This window comes from Microtus ochrogaster, linkage group LG9 (genome assembly GCF_000317375.1).
Source record: "Microtus ochrogaster isolate Prairie Vole_2 linkage group LG9, MicOch1.0, whole genome shotgun sequence".
In the NCBI taxonomy this organism is placed as follows: domain Eukaryota; kingdom Metazoa; phylum Chordata; class Mammalia; order Rodentia; family Cricetidae; genus Microtus; species Microtus ochrogaster.
Genome location: NC_022034.1, coordinates 16137112 through 16159012, shown reverse-complemented (window position 1 = coordinate 16159012; position 21901 = coordinate 16137112). Strand labels below are relative to the sequence as shown.

The following is a 21901-nucleotide window of genomic DNA, read 5'->3' as shown; positions in this document are numbered from 1 at the left end:
CGCCTGCCTCTGCCTCCCGAGTGCTGGGATTAAAGGCGTGCGCCACCATCGCCCGGCCCATCAATTCTTTTTAAAGCATAAAAAGCACAGTGGACTTTCCCACCACTGTTCAGTTGGAATTTAGAAATAGAAATTCTATAATGAAAGACTGTTCCAGATGCCAAGAATAGATTTAGATAGTGTGCTGGCGTTGGTTTTACATGTGGGTAGCTTCGTCCCAGAATTTGTGGAACTAACGTGCATACATTGAAGAAAGAACAGAGAGAGCCGAGAAGGGAAATCTAGCCTTGGAGGTGTATGCAGAACTGTACTGAATTAAATGTTCTGTGTCCTTACCCTCGTTAGATCATTAATAAGTCACCTAAGCCTTGGTGTCTGGCTTGTTTACATCATTGAATCAGCTATGTCTCCTCACTGTGGTGACAGGAGGAGCTGTGCTTGGTAACAGCAAAGGACAGCAAGTCATGTTGATGGCCCCAACTGCGAGAGAAGTTACACAATGTCTTTCTGATTCAGAACACTTAGCTATCATGCACAATTTTAGGTGCTCAGCTTTCAGATGATGAGAAGCTGTGGAGTGCTCAGTACTAAATAGTTCTAACTGAGACATCTACATCTCTGTTTCCTCTACACATATACACACACACATGCATGCACACACACACACTCATATACACACACATGCACACTGGTGCACACATGTATGCACACACTCATGCACACACACGCGCATGCATGCATGCACACACACTCATGCACACACATACATACACACATGAACACTCATGTACACATGCACACACATGCATGCACATGGATGCATATACATGCTCAGGCACTCTCGAACACACGTACTTCGGGGAATAGTGCAGGATGCAAAGCAAAAGATCAAAAGAGATGACAAAGAGCAGGGCAGTGGTGGCGCATGCCTTTAATCCCAGCACTCGGGAGGCAGAGGCAGGCAGATCTCTGTGAGTTTGAGGCCAGCCTGGTCTACAAGAGCTAGTTCCAGGACAGGAACCAAAAAAGCTATGGAGAAACCCTGTCTCGAAAAAATCCACAAAAAAAAAAAAGAGATGAGAAAGTCCTGTAGGAAGCAGTGTCTGTTGGGCTCATCAGAGTTGTCAGCACTCATACACTCACAAGACCAAGCCAGTCAAAACACAGCACAGATCGGGGAGGGGCATACAAAGACCCTCCCCTTCCATGGCTGAGAAGCTTTGGCAGTTGGTGGCTGCTGGCACAGGGCTAATCTGCTTGTTTGTTTTATAGAAGTGAACTGTGTTGAGCTGTCCATGCTCCAGTGGGTGGCCTTACATTCACACGGATAGCACTGACCAGACTCAGTGGGATATGAAAGGAGGGCATGATGTTGAGAAGGGGACATAAAAGGAGGGCTTGGGGAGGCTGGAGGCTAGGTGTGGGTAGATAGGATCAAAATGCACTGAACACATGTATGAAACTCTCAGAGATTGAATAATAAGATATATACCTAAAATGATAATATCCAATTTTAGTTTTCTCCATGAAATCCTTTGACAATGATTTTGCTTCATGTTCTGGCTAGTCTAATGTCAACTTGACCCACAAACTAGAGGAATCTGAAAGAGGGAACCCTCACTAAGAAAATGACTCTGTAAGATATAGCTTCTAAGGCATTTTCTCATTTAGTGATCAATGGGGCAGAGCCCAGCCATTGTGGGTGGTTCCATCCCTGGGCTGGTGGTTCTGGGTTCTATAAGAAAACAGGCTGAGTAAACCATGGGGAAGCAAAGCAGTAAGCATCACCCCCTCGTGGTCTCTGCATCAGCTTCTGCCTCCGGGTTCCTGCCCTGTGTGAGTTTCAGTCCTGACGTCCCTCAGTGATGAACAGGGCTGTGGAAGTGTAAGTCGAATAACCCCTTTCCACCCCAACTTGCTTTCTGGTCATGGTGTTTTGTCACAACAATAGAAACCCTAACTATGACACTTCATGAACAGTGTGCATTTTCATACTAATAATGATGGATGGGGAGGTGGTGCTGGTGCTTGGAGTTAATATGCATGCTCTGTTAGCAATTCTAGGGTGTGGGTCACCACGACCCTGTGTTCTTGCAGTGCATCACTCCTGGGATGCTCAGTGAAGGGTCTTGGAGAAGCTATAGTCAGTTACCTAGGCTACAGAGATGACAAGCTTCCAACAGAGGAAAAGAAAACCTAAAGGTAGACAGAATAAAACTATTTAAACTTCTCCCAGATCACTGGTTCTTAATAATATGATTCTCAAAATTACCCTGCTATAGCCCTATATAACGCATCCTATAGTATCTTGGATGCTTAAAGGATGCATGACTCTCAAAATTACCCTGATATGGCCCTTAGATAACTCACCCTATATTATCTTTGGAGCTTTAAAGGAAGCAGACATTGCCAAGACAGCAATCAAAGTTGACCTGCAGAACTGTATTCAAAAGGAGAGAAATTCTACTTCCTCTAAGTACTGTTAAGTCCAAATTTGTAGACAACAGGGGAGAAGGGACAGCAGGACTCTGCAGAACAAAGAGTGCCAGGGAGAGGTCAAATGTGAATGAGTGACATCAGCAATGAGAGAAGACTGTGACACTGAGGGACAGGGATGTTTGGAAGGTACGGTGGTCTAGCAAGGCAATGGGTGGAGGTCAGAGGAAAACAACATTGCAGTAGTCACCTGGGTGCCTCAGAGTCCTCGTGATTGTTTTGATCTATTAAAACCAAGGCTAATCTTAAGTCTATGCCTTCATTGCCATTTTCCCAAGCCTGGCAGATTGTGGAAACTCTAGGGTAGCTGAGAAGTAGTTTATCAAGAGAAGGTCTAAAATAGATGTGTCCCATGCACTGAGTCTCTACCTGAGTTTCAAAAGCCTGAAACCACTATTTCTCAATACACCGTCTTTAGATGAAATTAGCGCATTTTTATCTCATACTGAACGGCCACGTATTACAAAAGAAAGAAAGCACTTATATTGAACAGCACATGTGAGCAACCCATGAAGTCCAACGTTATAGTGGATCCAAATGAAGTCTGTGAGTGTGTGTGTATGTGTGTATCTGTGTGCGTGTGCACGTGTGTGTTGCATGTGTTCATGTGTGTCTCTCCTGGTAATCAAACTCAGAGCCCTGCGCACGCTGGGCAAGGGTCCTATGTGTGGGTTACAGTCCCAGCCCTAGAGTCTTGTTTCTGAAGCTGATGAATTGCACCGTCTCTAGTAGACACGCCCATCACGCTGCACTTTTATGTCTCTCGTCTACTAAAATTAACGTTTTGTTCTCTTTTTAAGATTTATATTTTGTTGCTTATTTATTTATGCATGTGTTTTTGCATGAGGGTATGTCACATGTGTGGGAGTATCTGAGGAGGAGAGAGGAGGTCACCTCACCCCTGGAGCGGGAGTGATGGGTCGTCATGAGCCTCTGAGAGGAGTGCTGGGAACCAAACTCGGGTTCTTTGGAAGAGCAGGATGTGCCCCTAACCACTGAGCTACCTCTCCAGGTCCTGTTCTACCTTGTGACAGGTCCCCTTAAGTGGACCCAGTTGTTCTGAACCGTACCTTCAGTTTCTGAGTGCTAGAATTATTGGTGTGGGTCACACACCTGGCTTTTATACTTCTTTTACATGCGATTGTTTTTTTTTTATGTGTATGACTGTTTTGTCTGTGTACTGTGACTGTTTTGCTTGCATGTTCGTATATGCACTGCTTGTGTGTCTGGTGCTCACGGAGGTCAGAAGAACATGTCAGATCCCCTAACACAAGAGTTACACACGGCTTTGAACCATCCACCATATGGACGCTAGAAACTGAGCCTGGATTCCATGCAAAAGCAACATGCACCACCACACCTCGCCTATAGTTCAGTCTAAAGACACCTTTCAGCTGGGTCAGTGGTTGTGCACTCCTTTAATCCCAGCACTGGGGAGACAGAGGTGGGCAGGTCTCTGTGAGTTCGAGGCCAGCCCGGTCTATAAAGTAAGTTCCAGGGTAGCCAGGATTATTACACACGGAAACACTATCCTTGTAAAACAAATGAACAAATAAACAAGATACCTTTCTTCTCCTTTACTTTTTACAGAGTTGTTTTACTTGCTCCTGGGGAGGGCTAGGCAGCACATTCCTGTGTCACACTGACTCAGTACATATCCTTAGGCTCCAGTCTTGGTCATTAAAGCTTTGACCATGCTCTGTTGGGAACTCTAGAGTACGGGCTGCATTGGCAGTTCCCACGTCCCAGGAAGGTATCGTAGCCCAAATTTTTTTTTTTTATTTTTATTTATTTTTTTGGTTTTTCGAGACAGGGTTTCTCTGTGGTTTTGGAGCCTGTCCTGGAACTAGCTCTTGTAGACCAGGCTGGTCTCGAACTCACAGAGATCCGCCTGCCTCTGCCTCCCAAGTGCTGGGATTAAAGGTGTGCGCCACCACTGCCCGGCTCGTAGCCCAAATTTTAAGCTGATGTGTTTTTAACAGCATCTTTCTAAACAGAAGCATGGAATCACATAAAGTTGACACTTTCTCTAACTTATATAAGGTTTTAAAATATGACTAGACTCAGAAAGACACAGGATAAAAACTTAGAACTCCTCACTGAAGCCTGAGGCTCATTCCCAGAAGAGGCCGACTTGGGACACAATTTATTCTTACAGCACTGGCACATGGAGGAAAGCAATCTGGCCACTGTAAAGAAACACACTGAGTATCAGAAAAAGTCCCAAATCAACGCCAATGCATGTAGCTTTTTAAAAATCAGAATCCAGGTCTGCTTTTCTCTTTTTCCTTCTTAGATCCCACCCTGAAGGAGTGGCGGTTACTCCCACCTTTGGGAATTCTGCTCACTCCAACAAGAACAACCACTCTGCTCTCCACAACCGGAGCCTGACAGGCCAACTAGAGAGCGCAGCGATTCCATCACACAGGAAGCTGAAGTCATCGAGACTGCTATTTTTACCTGATGCTCAGCCATCTGGCTTTCTGGGCTCCGGCCGGGCTGGAGGCCCTCACTCAGCTTTGTCTCCATGGCCTCCATTTTGGTGGAAACGGACTGGAGGGAGTCTTGGTACTTCTGCTGGCGTTCCAAAGCTTCGTAGAGAGTCCGCTGTTTCTCACTGATCTGTATGAGAAAGGGGATCTTACCAACAGCTTCCTACTTCTTATCTTGCAGGTTGTGACATTTCTTTCCTCACCGCTTTACCCAAGGGCTTCTGACTGTATCCTAGATGTGTAACCGGGCCTGGGTTTCCTGAGACAATGCCTAAAGCAATGGGTGGCTGGGGAGCTTGACCAATTTGCCATCTTTAAAGGCTTACCACATTTTTTAAGGTTTCCCAGGAACGCTGTAAGTCACCCAGCCTGGCAGTCGCTGAAGGCTCGAGTCCTGCCTCACACAGTTCTTGGGATGCGGTGGCACTGGGGGGAATCCTTGCGGCATCTGTCTGCAGCCTCTCGGCCAACAGGGCTTGGTAGTATGCAATGTCCTGGGTGGAGAACATAGTGTCGGAGTGGGGAAGGAAGAAGGCAAGCTCAGCATACCTAGGGAACTGTTCTTCCCTGAGTGCAAAGGACTAAGATTTACATCCACTGTTGGGTGCTTCAAACTCAGTAGATTAGGGCATGCTTGCAGCAAGATTTAAAACACAGTAACCAAGTACATTACAATTGCTGTCATATTTTCACCAATATAAAAAAAAATCAAGCATGCCAACATTTCAAATGGCCAAAATACCATCTTATGTTATATTTGGCAAAATGGTAATGCAACCTATTCAAGAAGTAACTTCTATTTAATAGGTTTACTTCTGTTTAACCAGTACACCTCTAATGAGCCAACACACCTTTATTTAACCAGTACATCGCTAGCTGACCAACATTCTTTGAATTAACCAGCACATCTCTATATAACCACCATACCTCTATTTAGCCGGTGCACTTCTAACAAGTACACCTAGAATAACCAATATACCTCTAGCTAGCTAACTAGTCTGCCTCCACTTAACCTTTACATCTCTAGTTAATTAGGCGCCTTGACTTAGTTAGAACACCTCTAATTAACTACTGCAGCTGTATTGAACCAGTTTCGAGAAGAGATGAGCTCTACCTTCTCTAGTTCCAGAACTAAAGTTCAAACATTGATTAATATTCTGAATAACTCTTGAAAGAACTTTTTTCAAAGATTAAGTCTAGGTAGAGGCAGGAGGGTTGGTGGTTCAAGGCTACCCTCAGCTACAGAGCAAATTTAAAGGTAGCCTGAGCTATATGAGACTATCTCAAAAAAAAAAATCTATAGACATTAATTTTGCACATGAGGCCAGATTCATTATTCACAAACTAGATATTTTAAATATTAACTGGTGGGAAATATACAAAACAAAAATTTAAAAAGACCCGTCCATTCATTTCCTGGAAGTCTAGGAGAAATCAGCAAAGTTAGTGCTGAAATCATGATTTGGACTGTTTTTTAATTTCCTGTGTTGTATATATGTCATGTATACTTCTTGTTTTAAGATGTAACTTATTGTACCAAGACACAATTGCGCTTTCTGTTTTTTCAATAGTGTGTGTATTGCGTGTGTTATTTGTACATGTATGTGTTCATATGTGTGTACTTGCACATGGAGGCCAGAGGTTGCTTTGAGGTGTCTTCCTTGATGAGCCTTTACCTTATTTTCAAAACAGTGCCTGAATCAAAGCTCATTGAATCAGATAGGCTGGCTAGACGTGGAGCTCCAGGGGTCCACTGTCTCTGCCTCCTGGGTGCTAGGATTCCAGATGTGCAGCATCATGCTTGTCTTTTACAGAGATGCTGGGGACCCACACTTTCGGTAGGCACTGACTGCACCTCTCCCCGGTCCCTATGTGTGTAGTGGTCTATATGCACTTGTGAAGCTTGAACCGGGAGCGGTGTTTGCATTCTGCCCATTGCTATCTGCAAAGCTCACTGCTTTTCCAGCTGTGCTATTGAAGGTAATTGTGGCCGTTTAAAACACTGAGCCTCACTGATAATCATGGATCGAGAAAATCTTTGCAGCCACTTGGAAAACATAATGGCAGGAAGTCGTCTGGTGTAGGAGGTGCGGTGGAGGCAGGTGGCCTGTCTCGGGCAGGCGAGAACCGTAAGACACCAGAATTGGATCAGACTTGGGGTGGGACAATTGAGACTCCATCTGAATTTTCTTCCCACGCTCTGTAATTGGAACAAGTCACATCCATTCTATGTACCGGCTCAACACTGAGAGTGAATGTCGCCTTCCACCCATCTTGTTATTGTTGCTGAAGTTTCTAGCTAGGTCCCAAATATTTATTGACGACATGGCATGTGGGTGCTGGTTTCTCCTCCTTTCTTTCCCTGCCACCGTCTTGATCAATCCAAATTTGCCCACCAGAGGGTATTTGTACATATGCATGTCACTCACATAAAACACACATATGACACACACACTACACAAAACACATAGAAAACAAATACAAAACAGGTACAGTTTATGTACATGATACACACATACACATATAACACATGCTTTATAGCCAGCCCCACTTCTTGCTTTCTCTCTGAGTCCTGAGCACAGATGTAACATGGTCATCCAGCCTTCTGCTCATGCCTATGCCTTGCCTGTCTGCCACTATATCGTCCCCTCTACGATGGACCAGATCCTTCTGGAAGACTGTGAGCCAAAATAAGCTGTCTCTCCCCAGAGCTGCTTTGACGGTACATTTTATCACAGCAACAAGATGGTAACTAACATCTCCACACATACGCATACACGCACATGCACACACACACACACACACACACACACACACACACACACACCCATCCACAAACACACTTCTATTGTGTCCCCTGATCTAGAATGATCTGTCCTAAGTTCCGTACATAGCTGCTAGTTAAATTCCTTCCGTGGTTCATTGCTGTCTTCTGGATAAAGTCTTGACTCATTCATGCGGAATGAATTCGTGTACATGGTCCTTCACAGTTTAGGTTCCACAGCCCCACCCAATCTAAGCTTTTCCAATGATACCAAAACCCTTTGCGGTTGCCACGTTGGCTCATGTTCTCTCTGCTTTTCCAGTTCTGTATATGGGGTACCTTCTACCTGAGAAAGCTGTGCCTCCTGCCATCCTGGCCATCCTGGCCATCCTGCACATACCTCAGGAGGCTTCCGTCCCTTACAGCTAAAGGGTCTGACACAGACCTGAAACACCTCGCTTGGTTGCTGCCTCTGTGGTCTCCCATGCCTCTGCTTCCCCTAACCAGGCCTCTTGCCACCTACAAGCCCAGTGGTTCTCAACCTTTATAAGGCTGTGACCCTTTAATATAGTTCCTCATGGGGGTCACCCCCACCATCATAAAAGTATTTTTGTTGCTAATTCATAACTGTAATATTGCTACTGTTATGAACTGTAATATCTCTGTTTTCCAAAGGTCTTAGGTAATCCTGTGAAAGGGTCATTCGATTGCCAGAAGGGTCACAACCCACGGGTTGAGAACCACTACTCTAGCTCCATCATCTGCCGTTTCTCACAAACTTGTGAGCTCCTTAATAACAGTCATAATGCCGAGGCTTTTCATTCTGGGCATTCAGCAAGGGACAGGTGGGGGAGGGGGAGTTGCACATAATGAATCTCATACCTAAATTTATTTTATAGGGATGGGAAGTGATACAGTAGTTGCCCCATCTCTTCCCAAGTTCTTACTCTAGGCACTTTCAATGACCCCCTAGTCAACCACAGGCCTGAACTTATAAGTGGAAAATTCCATAAAGAACACTTCATAAGAATTGTAAAGTTTTACCAGGGTACATGGATATTGATGATGCTGGCAATCTCTTACTTGCCTTAATCTGAAAAATAATTTCTGGGTAGGTGTGTATATGTAGAAGAAAACAGGGCTCCAGGTATAAGACGATCATCAGGAGTCTTAGAATGTAGGGTAAGCTGGGACTACTGAACCATCACTGCCACCAAGGTGAAAAACCAAAGCCTGGCTGTAAACATGATAAAATTACTCAGTTACATACCCCGTTATAAATAAGGAAGGTCCCCAAAAAGCTAGAATACAATTTGTTACCAAAAAAAAAATGTTTGTTTTGGCTCTATGTGTAGATGGTTCATGCCTTCCAACACATGAGCTCTATGTGTACATGGTTCATGCCTTCCGACATGACAACGGGGTTCTTAAGAGGTGAAAGTCCTTCAGTCTGTTGTAGGAAGACTACTGGAAATCAATAAATTACTACGTAGCCCTATCTGTTATCATTAATACTTGGGAGAGTGAGGAATCACCCTTAAAAATAGGAGTCTCCCTGCTCATGTGTCTAAGATTAAGCTGCCCAAGGAAATAAATCTGGACATATTTGGCTACAATTCAATCCACATTTTTCTAGTCTTCAAAGTAACAGTGCTTAAACATCTCATTTAATATTGGTGACTTTGTGTTGACATCAATTTCCATTTATACAAGAGGAGTTGAGGAACTTCCTGGAGGGAAGTCAGCTTGGACCCTAAAGGGTTGTGACCTCATGGAGCTTCTGACCTGGAGGCCAAGGGTGTGACAATATTTGTCTCAACTCTTCCACGGAATCCAGGTCACTGCTTATGCCTAAGGGGATGGAGAAGACAGTAGCGAATTCTGAGGACGCCTCCGCCTTGTGTTTCTCCTCTCTCCCAGTCAGCAGAGGGAACACACTGAGTGTGCGGGGAAAATCTGTTTGTTATGTAACAGAGATCTCCTTACAGAAAGAGCAAGCACAGAGCCTCTCCACCAGGGATGTGATGTGCTGAAGGAGTTATATCCGGCTCTTCCTTGAAGGGATGCACATTCTGTACAGCCGCGGCGGCAGTCTCAAAATGGAGCTGAGGGGGTAGCCTCCAGAAGCTCCTGAAGCTTTGAAACCAGCTCTGAAATCTAGAGCATTCCTGCCCAAGCTGTTATACGTTTCTAATGGTGTGATTTCTACTGTACAAGAGGAACATGTGGCCAACTGGGGGAACCAATAGATTGATTTGATTGAGCAATGCCATAGTGCCCTCCAACTCAAGATGTCCGCCTTAGCCCAAGGAAGGTCACTGCTACCAACAAGAATGTCAGTAGAACCTACTGCCCTATCTGGATGTCTGCCCACCAATGTGATTAAATTGACATTTCCTTGTGATCAAAGAGATCTTGTTAAAAACTAAGCCACAGGAAGTCTCACATAGCTCAATTTCAGATGTCAATATGCACTATGATTGATGCCAATTAGTAACAAGAAAAATGCGCCAGTGATCCATCATGACACTCTGGACAAAACTCACACGTACATCGAAAGCATGTTTCAAGACAGAGCACAGAAAAAAGACATTTTACAAAAGTCATAGACTTTTCAGCATAGTCTCAAGATTTGTACTAATTGTTCTACTTGAAAATTGTGAGACTATTACATAATCTTTCAATATATAAGCAGCTGACTATAGTCCATTTCCTCTGATTCTAGTAACATCTGTAACCACACCAAAGAATGTATCATCAAAGGTTAAGTAATTCATATTTTTAATTCAGAACTTGGGAAACAGTGCCTAAATCTCCCAGGGAGCTCTGAACTTCTCCTTTTTTCTTGTTCTCGTTAATTTCCTCTTATTACTCTCGTCATTACTTAATTCTTACTGACCTTTCTGCTCTGAATGTAAGGCAGAAGTTCTTCGGCTCGGCATGCATGGAGGCGTTTCTGTTTTGACTGGATTTGGTGTTTTTGAGACCCTTCTCACTCTGTAACCCAAGCTGGAGGGAAACTCACTCTGTAGCTCAGGATGGCTTTGACCTCATGGCAATCCTACCTCAGCCTCCCGGTGCTAGGACTACAGGTGTGAGCCACCGCACCCAGCTAAAAAAACACGTCTGGCGAATGGGTGGAATAAGAACTTCTCTAGAGAGGTGGTGGCGCACACCTTTAATCCCAGCAGGCAGCTCAGATTCAAGGCCAGCCTGGGCTACACAGCAGTTCCAGGACAGTCAAGGTCACACAGAATCGTGTCAAATAAAACAAACAAAAATCTTCCCTAGAAGGTTACCACTTTCTACCAATGGATTCCATATTATCTAAAGGCATCACAGATGCTCTACTTTGTTATATTTGGATAGTCGTTTCGTTTATCATGGAAGTGCGTGGTCCACCTAAAGTAAAAGCGACGTGGTAGCTTACGGTGCAGCCTACAGTATGTTTGCCCTAATTTGTGCATCTACAATATCATCTCAGCGCTTGAGCGGTTGGATAACTTCCTAGCAACACCATTAAAATCTGTCAAAATTTGTTTTGGCTAAAAATACAGCATCGCTTATCACGCATTAAAAGTTTTGGTTATTTTTAAAATATTTTGTTTATATCAAAAATGTATCCCTAAACGTTTTGACACAACATAGAATGTGTTATATTTAGTATAAGATATGTTAAAATGCAGCCCGGAACAAGGTTCATCTTCATTTTTTTGAAAAATAAAAGTCTCACATGGATGTAAGATTTTCTGTTTAAATTAGGACATCATGTTAGCAGTGTGCTCAGGACGTGTTAACTGGGCCACAGAATCAATCATACATACTACTGCGTTCTCTGTTCAGATACAGTGCCCCATGTCTGTGATTGCTTTGGGAAGCCTTGCGGCCTTAAAGGGACCTTCTTCAGGCTTCAATTTTCATGAATGAATTTTTATTGATATTGGGCTATAATTCCCATAAACTGATTTTTGCTCATCTCACTGTAGTTTTAGGAGATGTGGCCACATATAGGACCAGTTGACAGTCGTAATTTGTTGTCTTGCTTGACAATCACACATCACTGATGCTACTAAAGCACTTAGCGGATGTGTCCCTAGATCCAAATTCAGTCACACCGGCAGTCTAAAGGGGATGAACAGTAGAGCACTGGATCCGGCAGGAGCTCACAGCAAAAACAAGGTGGATGGGAGGTACCTGGTTAACAGACGCCTCTGTGTTAGCCACAGGTGATGGAGAGCGGCAGGCAGGTGGGGAGGAAATCTCACTGTTGGTTCCCTCCTCCCCAGACTCTTCCGTGACGGGTGACAGCAAAGTGTGACAGCGACCCGCAGTCATCTGCCACGCAAAATGTAGCCCGGAGGACATGAAAATCAGTTAGCTATGTTAGCACAGAACCTCCACAGACACAGTTCAGACCATCATTATCTACCCAAGGCTGGAGCCAATGAGGCTAATTTACATGTTAACTTATTAATTCTGAGTTAGTATTGAAAAGTATGATCTTCAAGTGAATATGATGCTAATGCTGTTTCTAAAATAGAGAATCCACGGCTACGCATCATAACCGAGAGTTTTGCTTTGGTTTGAAAGTATCTGTAGTTTTATTGAGGGTGTTTGTGTCTTTATGAAATAAGTAGAAAAACCATGTGTCAAACAAGGAAAAGAGTATAAGGAACAAAACCTGGTTTATTGTGACATCTTAAGTTCCAAGTGCCCTAGGAAGATGATGCATTTACTGTCACACGTGACCACATGGGTTTGGGTTGAGTTACACATTACCTGAAGCATGGCTTAGTCGAAAAAAAAATACACATTATCAGAAGACACTGTAGTTACCAAAACACTCGGTGTATTTTAAGTTACAAAATATATGGGAAAATAATGGAACAAAAGATTAAATAACACTCTTTTTTTTGACCCAAGACTAAACTTGGAATTCTCGATTTCCTTATTTTTCTCATAATAGCTTTTCTTCTATTTTTCACTAATCATATGGTACATGCATATGTGTGTATATGTATGTGTATGGATGTATATATTCAATTTGGAAAACAGTGAAATAAATGTGTCATGCCTCCTACCTCCCTGTGGTGTAAGGAATTGTTTTCGAAATAAAGCACGCCGTGGGTCAGTATTATTGCAAAATTGCACATGAATAAAGGGCGGATCTTGGACACCAAATCTAACGTTCACAGTTCTAACTGCCACTGTGTACAGGGTTAAAGATCAGCTCTGGCCCCTGAACCGACTCTGCAATTGAAGGAAACGGCTCCTAAACTAGAATCGACAAGCTCTAATGCTACTCTCTAAAGAAGCCTGGCTATGACTGTAGGGCTACCATCAGCCAGGCTCTGGTCAAAAGAGCAAAGCTAGCAGGAGGGGCAGACTTGATCCTTACCATAACCACCGAGGGGTGGGCCGAAGGCGTGGGGAGGAGCTCACGGTCCAGGTCCTCAGTCCCTTCCGCCAGCCCCTCGACCTCGGTCACAGTCAGCAGCATGGTGGCGTGCTTGGCTTTCATCGTCAGCATCTTGCATTTGGAATTCAAAGAGGCGATCTGCTCCTGGTAGCCCTTGATTTTCTGCGCCAGCTCCTGAGGAAACATTTCCCCCCACTGTGTCAGCGCAGCATCAAAAGGAAACAGTAGCGGCGTTCATCTTCCTGCAGCCCGGAGCCAATGAGAGGCGGAGCCGAGCCCTGCGCTGAGCAGAGGCGGTCTGCAGCTGCTGGCTGCTGCACCCTCTAGCCCTGCTGAGCCAGACCACAGCACAGCCTGGCTCAACTCCAGACGGTGCGCCCCAGGCAAGCTTGAGCTGGGAAAATGGGGCGTGCAGTAGGGATTGGAGCCCTGACAGGTCACCCTTATGCCGCCGTGAACTTCCAACGTTAGGAGGAGCTGGCAACTTTTAAAAAAATACCTGAAGCCTCTGAAATTTACCAGATGGTTCATGCCATGGAAATTAGGTCATGTGATGACTAAAAGTTAAAAAAAAAAAAACAAAAAAGCTCTTATGCTGACTACATCCAAGAGGTGGCAGTCGGTAAGAGAGGGTCACAAAGTAAAACTGCCTTCTGGCTCCTGTGCCCCAGACCGTTGTTTCTCATATGAATATTACATATGAAATCTATGATACTTAATTTGTAATGAATGATAGAAATAATCCCTGAAAGTCTGACTGACTTCCCAAATCTGTCTATTCAGCCTACGCTCTTTCAGCAAACACATCACACCTCAAGGGTTTCTCATATTTCAAGGCAAAGCTCTAAAGTATTGTGAAAATTAATGCCTTCTAATCTTATTTTGCTCTTGAAAAAATATTATTTGAGACTCAGTTGAACCATTTTGTGACTGTACTCAAGATGTCACACTGCTCCTAAGAAGGGTTAAGTACAGATCAGTTCCAGGAGTTTGGGTTTCTAAATATTTACAGCTATAGATTCTTGCTTGCATAAAAATATTACATTCAGCCGGGTGGTGGTGTCGCACGCCTTTAATTCCAGCACTTGGGAGGCAGTCAGATCTCTGTGAGTTCAAGGTCAGCCTGGTCTATAAGAGCTAGTTCCAGGCCAGGCAACAAAGCTACAGAGAAACCTTGTCTCAAACAAACAAAAAAACAAAGAACTAATAAGGCCTATATTGCAGGGGCAAATTATCATTGACTGTCTTCAGTACCCTTAGAACTTGGTATCTACCACTGTCTGACGGAAACTCATGGAGGCAGCAGGCAAATCCTTTCGGGGTGTGTTAAGTTCTGACAATGCCAAGAGCTAAGACTGTCATCAGACAGCATCTGAAACATAGCAAAGAGGTTTCCTGGCTTTTCTGTTAAGATGCCTGCCCACGCTTCCCACTGAGGCGCTTCAAAAATACCTTGATTTAGGACTTTCTTTCTATAGCTATAACATCATCCTTTCGATGGTATAGCATGCTGTAGGAGGGCCACCCAAATCCATGTTCCTTGGGCACAGTCATTTCTATTTGGCTCAAGAGTGAGCTATCTTTTATTCCCTTTGAGGTAAAGACATTGAACATCATTTCTTTGTTTTCTTTTTCCTTGGTTGGGGGTGGGGAGTAGAGGGGGGGGTTTTTTTGAAAGATAGAATTTTTTTTTTTTTTTGGTTTTTTTCGAGACAGGGTTTCTCTGTGGCTTTGGAGCCTGTCCTGGAACTAGCTCTGTAGACCAGGCTGGTCTCGAACTCACAGAGATCTGCCTGCCTCTGCCTCCCGAGTGCTGGGATTAAAGGCGTGCGCCACCATTGCCCGGCAATAGAATCTTTTTTGTTGTTGTTTTTGTTTTTGTTTTTTTTCCCCAGGGTTTCTCTGTGTATCTCTGGCTGTCGTGGAACTCCTCCGTAAACCAGGCTGGCCTTGACCTCACAGAGATCTGCCTGTGCTGGGATTAAAGGTGTGCACCACCACTGCCTGGCTGAAAGATAGAGTCTTGCTATGTAGATCATGTGCCCTTTGAAATTTTTCAAAGTGTAAAATAAGCACAACTTAAGAGAGCTGTTGTCACTGTATCAGACTCTTTAAAATTGAAATTCGATGAGAAGTATTCAGAAAATACAGGGAGCAACCCACACCCCGATTTTTATGTCATCACCACTGCGCTCTCTCCACTAGGCACTTCCTGCCTTTGACTTTTCTGCACAATGACCTCCGTGTGTGTCTACACTGTTATTTATATGAAATATCTTCTGAGGCACGGGAGGAAGACAGCCAATGCCATACAGAGACAGGACTATACGGAGAACCTGTGACAGAGTGAGACAGGTCACTTTCTGAGTCTACTAGTAATTCTGCAAAGGGGTGGCTCTGTGACCTTAGACAGTCATTTCTTGTCTTAAACCACCCTCCTCTTTTTGTGATGATGTCACACAAGTCTGTTACAGTGCAAAAAAAATCATCAAAATTTGAATTTGACCAGCACTAGATTTCCGAGCTCATGAGGTCACTTTTTAAAAGTAGATGTCTTCTAATTTTTCCTTCCATTCTTCCTTCCTTCTTCCTTTTGTAATCCCAGTTCTTGGAAGTCTGAGGCAGAAGAATCTGGAGTTTGAGGCTAGCCTGTGCTACATAGGGAGACCTTGCCCTCCCTCCCTATCCCACTAAAAATCTTAAAAAACAAAAACCCAATTCTCATAAGGTTGAACAAGAGAGATGTCAATTTCTAAAATTATTTTCAAAATATAAGCTTTAGTAATAGTTAGTTACTCTAGACAAGTTATAGAAATATTTGGGTCATAATAAAAGAAAGATAGAAACAGCATTTTGAATCTTATGAAACGAGAATAAAATAATACATAGCAAATACATAATATACCATGGAGACAGTGATTTCAAAAACTGGGACTAATCATTACCAGTAAGTAAAAGAAACAACTAACAGATGATGGCCATAGCTATAAAAATGAATATAAGCAGAATATTGATTTTGTAAATCACAGAAATGTACTATTCTTTTTTTTTTTTTATTTTGGAGACAGGGTTTCTCTGTAGTTTTTGATGCCTGTCCTGGAACTAGCTCTTGTAGACCAGGCTGGCCTCGAACTCACAGAGATCAGCCTGCCTCTGCCTCCCAAATTCTGGGATTAAAGGTGTGCGCCACCACCGCCTAGGAAAATGTACTATTCTGGTAAAGCATGTCAAGAAATCTTGTACTTGGATGTTGAAAGCAGGCATGAGATTTTCCGTGTTTAAAGGGAATATTTCATCTCTGATATTACTTCCATACTGGGGCCAGAAAGGAGAAACAGCAGATAGAAGGACAAACTAAATGTCTGTCCTTGGTATAAAGGAGTAAGATGCTCCTCTCTGAGTCACCCACCAAAATGTATGGAGCTTAGAGACAGACAGTCCCAAGTCAATTGACCTAATCAAAAATGACAGGCAGCAGAGGAAACTCGCTACTGAAATGTCACAGGGCTTTGTCACCCTGGAGCTGTGAGACCTGAGACCAGGAATGTGGAAGGAATGTGTCTGGGATTAAGGTCATGGTGGTGACTAAGAGACTAGGAGGAGGCACCTTTGAGTGCGAAATCACTGAGGACTCCTGATTTTTGTGAGGAGCCTACGCAATGGACAAGTGAAGATGATTTTCTCCGTACTATGAAGCCACCCTTGGTAAGAAGGCAGACACAGCAAAGTGGTGAGCATGGCTGTTTCTTATAAGGCTTCAAAATCCAGAAGTAGGCTATTTTCATGAATTAACTGTTTCGCGCTATGATCTCTTCCCATGCCTGGGATACTTGGTGAGACAAGTCAGGAACAGCTTCTAGAGGCTGCAAAATGCAGGGGAATTCCTGTTATTGAATAACCTTTAAAATGCAAAGCCAGCCAAAGTGCTGTGCCGGAACCAAACAGATCCCCCACAGGGCAGGGAGTACCTCCCTGTCAGCCACTAAATGAAGCTGGTGTCCAGGGGTCAGTACTTTTACCCTGCCCGCCCTTCTGTCTCACCTCGTGCCGAGAAATCTGAGCCTGTAGCTCCTGGATGTTACTCGTGGCCACGGGCTTGTCCTCAATCTCTCTGTGAGCCGCTTCTATCAGCTGCTGGAGATGCTTCATTTCCTGTTCGTACTGCTCATACTGCACCACTGCCTCCTTCGAGAGAACAAATGAGGATGTGTTTTTCTATAAAGTTACTGGGTGGCTTTGCCACTCATTTTGCCTTGTGTTTCCCAGTGTTCAGGAAATCAAAACGAGATGGGTAAAGTCCTTTAGATGCCGCAAATTACTAGCTTTCACTTAGATACATCAACTTTATCTTTTAAAAAAATACTGTAATGAAATTATTGATAAAATCAAAACAGATGAGAAGTTAGGAGTCTCTCTGTCTGCTTAGACTGTCTAGAAGGTGAAAGGCTGTAGCCAGTGGGTGGAGCAGGCAGGACAACTGGCTTCCTTGTCTCTCTGTACAAGAGGGTTTGGGAAATATCTCAGTGAAGTGATTGCCATGCAGGCGTAAGGATCTGAGTTCAAATCCCCAGTATTAAAACAAAATGCCACATCTGCAACCCAGCTCTAAGCAGTGAGGGTTAGGCCCTGAGGCTCATGAGTGAGTCAGTATCAGCAAACCTACTAGCTCCAGGTTCAACCACAAACTGTCTCAAAAAAACAGGGGGCAATCAAGGAAGACAGTGTTGACCTCTCTAGGCTTCATCTAAGTGTACGAGGACATAATCCTACACACACTCACACACACACACACACACACACACACACACACACACACACGTACATACCCACCCCCACACATACATACCCACATTGCCATGTACATACACCACACACAAAAGTACAAAGCAAAATCTAAAAGAATGTTGAATAACAAGATACTGGCCAAGAGCGCCAGTAGCTGATAATACTAATTAAGCCTGACCTGCAGCCTCCGGGCTCTGAAGTCTAACAAATTACAAGGTAGTGAATGATCGAAAATGGCTGGTGAAATGAACATTCGTGGTTTTAGAGAGACATAATTATTCATAAAGCAGGTGAGCACTACAAAAAGAGAGATTGTCGTAAGTAGCATGATTTCTTCATGGAAATCCTTTTTCTCTTATTATCACAAAAGATTAAAAGCTGTGCTTGGATGTCCTTCTCAGGCCAGAAAAATGCACAAATTAGCTGAAACACGCAAGTAATAGTGTAATATAGAACAGCAAGCCCATATCATCATATCTAGATCCCTCCCCGGTGCAGAGACGATCACGTACAAAATTAATGTCTATGAGTCATTCTTTACACACACAAAAAACCATCAGAAGATAATGTTCACTAAAAGATAATTTTTAGAGAGCTTTCCCCTGGCGTTTGTGGATGATCCACGTGATAGCTTTAATCTCCTGGTTTTATATAACTACAACAGACTGTCAAATTTAGCACTCTGGGTGTTTTGATGGCTGAGCCCACACAATGCTAAGAAAAGCAGCCCGTGACTCATGGTGGTGCACTTGCTCCGCCGGCATGGGCTCGGCCAACTGAACCCGCTGCCCTGCTGCACCTGCCTGCATGATGTTGTACTGCTGGATGGCTGTGTGCTGCAGTTGACTGGCTTCCTCCTGCAGCCGCAGGGCAGCGTGGCACAGGGGCAAGCTGGCGACCACATCCTCGGGGATCCGGAGAGCGCTCTGGCAGAGCTGCACAGCTTGCACCTTGGGCTTCAGTGACTCCATCTCAAACAGCAGATGCTGAAAGGGCAGGATCAGGGTTTACACTCTTAGTAATTTCATCATGTATCTCATAAACACAGACATTTCCTGAATGGGGGCTACGGGGTCCACAGTTTGCAAGGAACATATGCTCTTTACAACACATCTGCCTTAAGACTATCCTTGGCCTTAGAAAACAGTTTTCTTGTCTCTTTTTTTTTAAATACAGACCCCCCCATACATCTTAGATTATTGCATGTGTATGTATGTATTCACGTGTGTATGGGAAAATACATGTGTTCATTTGAGTTCCTATTTGCAGGTATAATGTAAGTATTGTACATATGTATGTGCATGTGTAAAGAGCTCAGAGACAATAAACTTGGATATCATTCTTCAATAGCTGGTTACATTTTTAAATGTTAAGACATGATCTCTCACTGACTGAGAGCTTGTCAAGTAGAGTAGGCTGGGTGGCCAAGAAGCCAGGGGAACCCACCAGTTTCTTTCTCCCCTGCACTGTGGTTTTAAGGACAGGGCACCCTGTCTTGTTTTAATGTTTTTCTGATACAAGATCTCCTCACATAGCTCTTGCTGGCTGGGAACTCACACAGACCAGGCTGGCTTTATCTGCCTGCCTTTCCCTCTCCTAAGGGCTGGGATAAGGTATGCTCTTCCACACGTGGCCATACCCAGCTTTTTGAGTTCTGGGAATCGGACCCTCTGCTTGCAAGGCAAGAACTTCTATGACTGAACACCCCTACTTCCACTCCTGTCCATCCTAAATTCTTTTTGGTTACCTGTCGGTGGGACAGTTGCTCCTTGAGACTAAGGCGCCCTACTTCTGGGGAAGTCAGGATGGCTTGGGCTTGTTCCAAAGCAGCCTGCAAATTTCTCAGCTCTCCTTCAAACTTTTTCATATCCTGGAGAACAAAATCCCACTTGAACATCAATACATTGACTTGAAGTTCAAAGTCCTATAGCTAAAGAGCAGCACCACACTCAGGAGACTATCTCATCCTGGGTGAGCACTTTCTCCCCCTGACAGCGTGCCAGGTTTGCTTGTTTGTTTACCTTGGCTGCATCTTGGAGACTCTGCAAACGAGCTCGGATCACCTGCCTTAACTCCTCAGTCTCCCGTCCTAACTGTGTCACTTGCTGGGACATTTTCTCTGTGTTGTACACGTGGGCCAGATGCTGCACTTTCTCAGCCATCGCTTCCAGGTCACTGTCGATTTCTTCAGACTCTGCTAGCAGCGTCTAGGGCGAAGCATTGACAGGGCAGTTTAAAGACAAGGAAGGGGTCAAGAAGAGCTAAGCTGCGGTCCACACTCACCCTTCCTGCTGTGGGACCTTTTTCTTTTTACAGTGATTATTTAAAAATGTAGGAAAAATAAAGCATCCCATTATATCGTGTCCTTGGCAGGGATGTCAAGCTTTTGACCCCGTGACACAATGCCATCTCTGACAAATATGTTGAGGAATATTTATGGCTGTCCTGAGACGCATGCACACATGTATGCTGTAGGCCATCCATGCCTGAAAGGACACCTGTAAGAAATAATTGCTAGTAAATCTGGGCATATTTTTAGGCAGCTAAGAGCACAGTGTTATCTACTTTTCCATCTGACATTAGAATATGTGGATCTTCTTGCGCTGCATTTGTTGGGGGTGGGGGGGAACCCAGGCAGCTTGTCTTCTGATGGAAACACATGAGAACTCTCTAAAATGTGTCCCCTACTAGGCTTCTGAGCAGATAATAGGCTGAGGCTGCAGTCGCCTATGTCACGGACATGAATGTCAGCCACACCTGAGAGGTCTAATTCAGGTTTTGCTATCTCTCTGGTATCTCCTTGCCTCCCCATCTTCCAAGAGAGGCCTGTGCTTGTGGGCTGCAGTGGCGACGCTGCCGCCTCTGCTCCCTGACACCAGCCGTCTGCTTTCCACTGCTGTGCTGGCTTTCTGCGAGCAAACCCTGAACTAGACATCTGCAGGGAGAGATTATCTGTCAGTGACTTCAGGGTGCTTTTGACACAGAGCCCAGGTTCCTGAAGGCTTTTATCCCCCCTTCTTACCAGCTGGTTCTTCTAACTCCTTGTTATTTCAAGTTTTCCAGACCACCAAAGGCAGCCTTCTCTCTAGCTGTTAGTATTTCCACAAGACAGTGGGCTTCACAGGAGGAGTGGGGCAGGGGTAGGCAGCAGGGTTTAAGACCTGTCCAGTGTAACCTTCTGCTAAGACGCCTCCCTTGGCCTTCCTCTTCAGTCAGGCAGTTGTGATTCCCTAGTCTCCGGGGTACATGGAACCCTCCCTCTCTGCCTTACACACTGTAACTGTCTCCATCTCTGTCCCTCTTTCCACTGGTCACTTCTGTAGGGACACGGGACAGGCAAGTATCCCTCCCATTCCAAATGTTTGTCAAAATTTCTAGATAGGGAAAATATTATATAATTATTTGTCAGGTGAACAAAAAAAATGAATTAGTCTGAAACTATAAAAAAACTACTTCAATTTTTTTAATGTAAGGATGAAGCTATATAGTTTGTAGAAAAATGGATGTCACCGGAGATAAATCTTATCAAGTCAATTAAGTCAGAGAGACAAATAACACACATTTTCTCTCAGTTGTGGGTCTTGAACTTTACAGCTACAGAAGGTCAAACATGTTCAGATGCCACGAAGGGAAAGTCAATGCTCTCTTTGAACAACAAAGAAGATGGGAGGGCTAAACTAGGGAGGGCAGGGGATGCAGAGATGGCTCAGTGGCACTTGATGCTCTTGCAGAGGACCCAGGTTCTGTTCACAGCCCCCAAATGGTGGCTCAAATCTGTCTGTAACTGAATTTCCAGGAAATTCAATGCCTTCTTCTTATGCATACACACACACACACACACACACACACACACACACACACACACACGTGTACAATGAAAATAAACCTCAAAGAATGAGGAGGGTGAGACTGGCGGTGGTGGCGCATGCCTTTAATCCCAGCACT

At 44.3% G+C, this 21901-nt stretch overlaps 1 protein-coding gene across 9 annotated transcripts in view; it reads right to left on the bottom strand.

The window, feature by feature from the left end:
• The window catches only part of LOC101984034 (nesprin-1), a 228565-nt gene that overhangs the window by 147831 nt on the left and 58833 nt on the right, over positions 1-21901 (bottom strand). For 8 of the 9 annotated variants that reach the window (XM_013352282.2, XM_026787370.1, XM_026787375.1 and 5 more), the window contains exons 30-37: positions 19978-20163; positions 19704-19826; positions 18760-18942; positions 17213-17356; positions 13151-13345; positions 11947-12087; positions 5315-5482; positions 4957-5118 (exon numbers count right to left, since the gene is read on the bottom strand). In XM_013352282.2, the coding sequence (XP_013207736.2) occupies positions 4957-5118; positions 5315-5482; positions 11947-12087; positions 13151-13345; positions 17213-17356; positions 18760-18942; positions 19704-19826; positions 19978-20163 (1302 nt within the window). The remainder of the gene's footprint in view (positions 1-4956; positions 5119-5314; positions 5483-11946; positions 12088-13150; positions 13346-17212; positions 17357-18759; positions 18943-19703; positions 19827-19977; positions 20164-21901) is intronic. The other variant, XM_026787374.1, reaches the window with a different exon arrangement.